This window comes from Quercus lobata, chromosome 6, assembly GCF_001633185.2.
Source record: "Quercus lobata isolate SW786 chromosome 6, ValleyOak3.0 Primary Assembly, whole genome shotgun sequence".
NCBI classification, from domain to species: Eukaryota; Viridiplantae; Streptophyta; class Magnoliopsida; order Fagales; family Fagaceae; genus Quercus; species Quercus lobata.
The window spans coordinates 7,947,184-7,954,704 of NC_044909.1; the positions used below are offsets into that span (position 1 = coordinate 7,947,184).

At 32.0% G+C, this 7,521-nt stretch overlaps 1 protein-coding gene across 1 annotated transcript; it reads left to right on the forward strand.

Annotated features, from left to right (window-relative positions):
• Positions 1–844: 844 nt before the first annotated feature.
• LOC115993907 (crocetin glucosyltransferase, chloroplastic-like) lies at positions 845–2,522 on the forward strand. The gene has a single exon (XM_031117895.1). The coding sequence runs from the start codon at positions 1,047–1,049 to the stop codon at positions 2,403–2,405; it is 1,359 nt and encodes a 452-aa protein (XP_030973755.1). The 5' UTR covers positions 845–1,046; the 3' UTR covers positions 2,406–2,522.
• The last annotated feature ends 4,999 nt before the right edge of the window (positions 2,523–7,521 follow it).

The window sequence follows — 7,521 nt, forward strand, 5'->3', positions numbered from 1 at the left end:
AAGAAATTTAAATTATACAAAATCTAATAAAGCGATAACTTGTATATTTGCTACAATTGTGAGTCAAGTCACTAAGGAGAGTAAAATTGTTGTGACTTCAAAGTCAAAAAGAATAAAACTACCATCACCATCAAAGAGAATTGACAATCACAGTATTTTTCTAAATACCATTTTTTAGGGAAAAATGAAATTAGAGATTATTTTTCTTGAATAAGTTGAACAAACTACAAATTTGAATGTTTAACAATTTTTATCTTTTTATTTTATAGTAGGCTTTTTGTTGAATAATTAGACCACTTGTTATTGTTTGGTTTTATCTTGTTTTTGTTTGGTTTATGTTTGTTGTTATTTGGGCTAATATTTATTGTTGTTATTTAAGTTTTTTATAAATAAATAAAAAATTATAGAAGGGATTAAGGATTATATATGTTTGGGGGACAGAATTAATTTTGGAATAATGTTATGTCCATAATATTTTTATAATAAATCTTATGTAAAAAACTGTTATTAGTGTGTAAAAAAATAAACAATATCAATATTGAGCCTAAATTAAAATTAGTAACAATTTACTACATTGAATTTGTTGTAAAATTATTATAAAAATATTATGAATGCATGTAATCTCATTCTTGACTTGCATGTAGAGCCGCCAGTGGTAGCGGTCCTTAGTGGATAACTATCTTTAAAGACATTAAATGAGGACAATGAAATTCTACCTACACCGCCCTCTTCTTGTCAGACACCGGACTTAACCTTTACTTCATTCACCAACCATTTTTAAGTCGTAAAATTGAATTAGATTGTAGAAACTTTAAGGAATATTCTTTGGCCAGCTTCTCTTATCATATCGAAATGATATTATTGGTCCTTCAAATTGTCACCGCAAACGTCAATTTACAAAGCACAACTCTGAATGACTCATGTCAGGTCCATGTAATCTCCATTTCCAAGAACTCAAAACTATTCCCTATTAAGCTTTTTTATATTCACAAGTCACAACCCACAACACCTCAACACTCGGACCAAAATCCAATAGAATATATATCATGGCTCACTTCCTTCTCGTTACATTCCCAGCGCAAGGCCATATCAACCCTTCCCTCCAATTCGCTGAGCGTCTCATTCACTTGGGAGCGCAGGTCACCTTTGCCATCACCATTAGTGCCCACCGTCGCATGATCAAGAGTCCTCCTCCAGACGGCTTGTCGTTTGTCACCTTCTCCGATGGCTACGACGACGGATTTAGTCCCCCGGATGATGCCCAGAACCACTTCGATCAGCTCAAGGGCAATGGCTCCAAAACTCTCACTCACCTTATTGTGTCCAGCGCCAACCAGGGTCGTCCCGTTACTTGCTTAGTCTACACACTGCTTCTACCTTGGGCTGCTGACGTGGCGCATGAACTTCACCTTCCTTCCACGCTTCTTTGGATTCAACCTGCCACGGTTTTGGACATATATTACTACTACTTCAACGGTTTTGCCGATGTTATCAGAAACGACAACAATGACTACCCCTCATCTTCGATAAAGTTACCGGGACTACCATTACTCACTAGCCGTGACCTTCCCTCCTTTTTTCTTGCTTCCAACCCTCACACTTTTGCTCTCCCAATGTTTCAAGCCCACCTTGAAGTGCTTGAAAAAGAGAGCAATCCGAGAATTCTAGTGAATACCTTTGATGCACTAGAGCCTGAGGCCTTGAAGGCGATTGAAAAGTTTAATTTGGTTGCAGTTGGACCTCTACTTCCATCAGATAAGTCATTTGGAGGAGATGTTTCCAAAGACTACATCGAATGGCTCAACTCTAAGCCTGAATCATCGGTTATTTATGTTTCATTTGGGAGCTTAACGATCTTAATGAAGCAACAAATGGAGGAAATTGCACGCGGATTGTTGAATTGTGGACGGCCCTTCTTGTGGGTCATAAGAGCTAAGGAACATGGAGAAGAAGAGAAGTTGAGTTGTAGAGAGGAATTGGAACAAATGGGAATGATAGTGCCGTGGTGTTCCCAGGTGGAGGTTTTGTCACATCCTTCACTAGGATGCTTTGTGACACATTGTGGGTGGAATTCAACTTTGGAGAGTTTGGTTTCAGGGGTGCCAATGGTAGCATTTCCACAGTGGTCTGATCAAGGGACGAATGCGAAGCTAATTGAAGATATATGGAAGACAGGAGTGAGGATGATAGTGAATAAGGATGGGATTGTTGAAGATGATGAGATTAAGAGATGCTTGGAATTGGTTGTGGGAGATGGAGAGAGAGGAGAAGCAATTAGAAGGAATGCCAAGAAATGGAAGGAGTTGGCGATGGAGGCTGCCAACGAAGGTGGTTCTTCCTATAACAACCTCAAAGCTTTTGTGGATGAGATTGGTGAAGGTAATGTCGTTGTTGAAAGAGTGTAGGTCTGCTGTTGAAATAAAAGAAGTGTTTGCTTTTATGTCCACTTTCATATATTAATATATGTACTTTTTATATAAATTGTGAATATAGATATAAAATAGTGGAGATAAACGATTGTATATTGATTAATTTATGTTTTTCCCCTTTTGTCTTACCTTTTCTTTCCTTATTTGTTACTAGATTGGATAGTCTACACCTTTTCTAATGTTTTATTGTGCCATGGTGTTCCCAAAAACAAAAAGAAAACAACAATAGAGAGCTGCAATAAAACGTGTTCCAAAAACAAAAAGAAATCAACAATAGAGATCAGCTGCAATAAAACATTAGAAAAGGTGTAGACTATCCAGTGCCACAAATTTAAAAGAAGGAAAATGAATATTAAGAATAACTTTATTATAAACTCAAGACTCACTTACTCATAAGGAGAGGTTAAGATTTGAGCAAGAGTTCATTCCAAATTTATTATAATATTTTCAATACAGTACTGAAAATATCTGTATGTACCAAGAACAAAACGCTCCACAGCTAGCCATCAAGACAGAAATCCTTGCGCACAAATATCTGCCAGTATATATAGATGACCATCCACCATTTTGATCACATGATCTAAGAATGAAACATTGTACACCATTTTTTTTTCCTCCTTCGCTTTTAAACATGCAAGAAATGGTTTGCAAATGTGAGTTTGTATAGGCTTAAGCCAAGATGGGAATATTTATGACTCACGACTCATTAATACATAATTTTTTTGGCCGATAATCTTGATGTGGCGGTTGGATCCTGGATGTTAAAATTTTCAATATAATCCTGTTCATTTGAATTTATATACCTAATTCATTGTGAAGTCTATAATCCTAGAAGAACGTAATATATAATAAAAATTCAAAGGCAAACCAAAAAATCCAAAAAATACCCATCAATAAATTCAGACTTCAAATTTGTTGCACCTCCATAGCTCATATGAGAAGAAGGCTGGGTTTGTAATTGGCTTTTGGGGTTCGTTAATGGTGGGTTTTGTGAGGAGTTTTGACTGAAGGAAGACTTAGGCAGTTAGGCGCAGTTGGATTTGTACTTATGTATAGTCATGGAACTTGGCAAAAACACAATACTGATCAACTTTAGATTTTTGCTGTATTCATGGGATGATGCCCAAGTCTGTTGACACTAGGATTGTAGAGCCTAAGATTGCGAGAAATAGTTCTTGACAACAATAATTAGACTAATTGAGTTCAAGTATTTTCAAAACAGATACTAAAATTTAAAAGAACAAAGGTAGGAAAAATTAAAATGAAACAACAGAGATTATTCTTGACAGAAATTTCTATGGTGGTGGTAATGTTTGTTTTCAATTTTTACAAAACTCTCACTTTTTGATCTTGTTTTCTCTTAATCTTTTGTGTTTTTTATGTTTTGAAATGAGAGAGACATAAAAGAGAACAAAAATACATATTTAGTCTCATTTTTAATAGAGGTGAGTTACAGAACTCTAACTGAACTAACCTTATAACAAAGTGCCAAATTTCAAACTACAAGTAAACAATTTAAATTTTGGCTAAACCACGTTAGTAAATTGTAATTAGCCCTTATTTCTTTCTAAGCTAGAGTACTATTAGAAAGTTGTTGGTCTTAACTGGTAGTGGGACTATGTGAGAGCTGCTGATGAAATGGTTAGCTCGGTTATAAAACAGAGATGAGCCAAGTCATATTGGGCTATGATACTCAAGTTAGAACATTAAAATTTGGAGTTGTTGCAGCATGAACCTTTTTTTTTTTTTTAGTTTAGTTGCAACATGTACTTAAATGCACACGTCGTCATGTTTATATATGACGAAGGCTAGACAAGAAAACTAATGCAGCCACAAGGGCTGGTTGGAAATGATGAGATTTGCAATCTTCTGTTAGAAGGTCTTGTTTAAGGAGAGGACTATCAGTTCATTGGGTAAAGTTTTGCAATTTACCTTGGGCAAGCCAGAAGAGAATTTAAGGCTATAACTTTGAGGTGCCTTAGATCTCTCAATTTCACAATTTTATCAGCATCATAGGTGCTAATTGGTCCTTTATCAAACTCTTTTACCAAATGCAAGGACAGGACTTCTACATTTGGATTGTGAAGCATGAAATTGCTGCATTCACGTTGCCCCTAATTAGCCTCATTGATACGTTGCTAAGTTATGCAACTGAGAATTCCGTATACAACAGAAGTTGACAAAAGACTAATAATGCTCATCTTTAAAAGTTTAGAAAACAATACTGCTCAGGTGAAACTTTAGAAATCAAAATTTAAAAAATGCTTAATTGATAAACTTCTGGAATTAATAGTATATTTCAACCAAAAAAAAAAACTATGAAAAATTTTGAGTGCCCCTGTAATAATTATAGAGCATACAATCTATATCAACTAATCGATGATCAGCTATAACTGATGCCTTGACACCACCGACAGCTTCTCTTTCTCACAATCCATATCAACTAATCAATGGTCAGCCATAACAATTAAGATGTCTTGACACCACCAGGTTCTCTTTCTCACAACATATTATCTAGGAAACATATATTTTCATACTAGTTCACATCTACTACTTCACAAATATTTCTACAATAATTGATAATGCAAAAATATTTAAATTTTAAAAAAGACCACATTTTAACCCGTAAAAATGAATATAAATGTATGAGAATGAAAACTTGTTATATGTCTATATAACCTAAAGATAAAAGCAATTACACACCACATGAAAAATTAATTGAAATTGTGATACAATTTTCAAATTGAGTGTGTAATAATCACTACTCATAACCTAGTTGTACACCTCATGCTTCCATTTGGCCCTCAAAAGCTTAAATTCTTGCCCAATATAATCATATACTATCTGATAAAAGTTGGGCTTAGAAATCATGGTTTTGCCAAGTGGCTTCACCAAATTACAACAATATTTTGGATAAAATAATTTTTAAAAAAAACATGCAACATGCATATAAGTTTCAGTTGATAGAGACAATAAATTATTTGTTCTTATCAATTTTTTAAAAAAATAAAGTAACAATAAGTGTTTTAACAAAATATGCAACATACATCAAAGTTTCAGTTGATAGAGACAAAAACTTATTTGTTCTTATCAATTTCATTAAATAAATCATATCATATCACATAATATATAATAAAATTTGGGCTTAGAAGTCATAGTTGCACCCCAAATTATAGCAATATTTTAGATAAAAACAATTTTTTAGATAGGGACAACAACCAATTTGTTCTTTCTTTAGATAAAGTAACAATAAATGTTTTAACAAGACATGCAACATACATGCATTTTAGATAAAATAACAATAAGCATTTTAATGAAAATATGCAACATGCATCTAAATTTTAGTTAATACAAATAAGAACTTATTTTTTTCTTATCAATTTCTTTAAATAAAGTAACAATAAGTGTTTTAAAAAAACATGTAGCATGCATCTGATAGAGACAAGAACTTATCTGTTCTTATCATTTTTTTAAATAAAGTAATATGTGTTTTAACAAAACATGTAACATGCATCTAAGTTTTAATTGATAGAGATAACAACTTATTTATTCTTATCAATTTCTTTAGATAAAGTAACCATAAGTACTTTAACAAAACATGCAACATACATATAAGATTCAAAAATTTAAATTTTACTCCAACTAAAAATCTATTATCAAAATTTCAAAACTTATATATATTCACCAATAGTTTTTCCATAGAATCTTTCTTGCACCCCACTTTTTTTCTTTTTTTTTTCGAGTTGAAACGCACCCCACTTTTTTTTTTTTTTTCGAGTTGAAACTTATGCATACGTATTTGTATTGGAAGGATATAAATGTTGTATAGATTCACAGGAGTTGATAAATCTATATGATACTCTCTCTCTCTCACTAACTTTCAAATGTTACACCTCATATCGTCACAATTACGTATGCATGGGTTAGTTTTGTTATTTTGCTATGATTTTGTTTCCATATTAAGCAAACATAGGGAGAACACAAAATTTATTATTCAAATGTCTCCCTATATATTGCAAGCACAACATTATCCAGATAATAAACTAAAAACAGTCAGACACAAATATTGAATGTGTTCTTAAATTCAATTAAAGCAATTAGTACCAACAATTAACTTTTTTACATCCATCGGTTCAAAATCCTTAAAACCAAATGCAGCCTAAACTTAATTCATATGCATTTTCCTTGTCGCACCTAGAGGTGCTATATTGGGAAATTTTATTTCTTGGGCTAATTACAACTTATTCACCTTTGTTTTAGTTGAAATTTAAGTTGTCTACTCATGACTTGAAATTTGATACTTTATCCACCTAAAGTTAACTCAGTTAGGATTCCATAACCTACCCATGTTAAAAATGAGGCTAAATATGTATTTTTGCTCTCTTTTATGTCTTTCTCCTCTCTATATATAAAAAACATAAAAGATTAAGAGAAAACAAGATAAAAAAAGTTAAGGTTTTGTAAAAATTAACAACAAACATTACCAACACCATACAAGACCTTTCCAATATTTTCTTCAACATTTGGTTTAAAAATGTCAACCACATAAATGATATCTTTAATTTATGACCGAACGTATAAGTTAGATCTCTCTCCTAATAAACAACTACTAAATTAACAATAGTTTAATTTATGTAAAATTTTATCATTTAGATTTTAAAAATTTTAAATTCTATTCAAACTAAAAGTCTATTATAATTTTTTTTTTAACTTCCTTCCCTAATAATAAAAAATTAAAAATAAAAATTCTAAACTGAAATACGGAATCCTACACAACTGACAACACCCCATACTTTTTTCCTCTCAAGTTGCATCCTACATTTTATTAATTATTTAAAAAATTATTTTATTAATTTTTAGGATATATTTCTTCAAATCAAGGGATAAAAGTTAATTCTAATTTAATTTAGCTAAAACTTTATCATCTAAGTTTTAGAAATTTAAATCCTACTCCAACTAAAAATCCATTATCAAAATTTCAAAAATCATATATATTCATCAATGGTCTAAATTTCCATAGAATCCTTCTTGCACCCCATATTTTTGTTTATTTTTGTTTTTTTCAAGTTGCAAATTACACATATGTATTTGT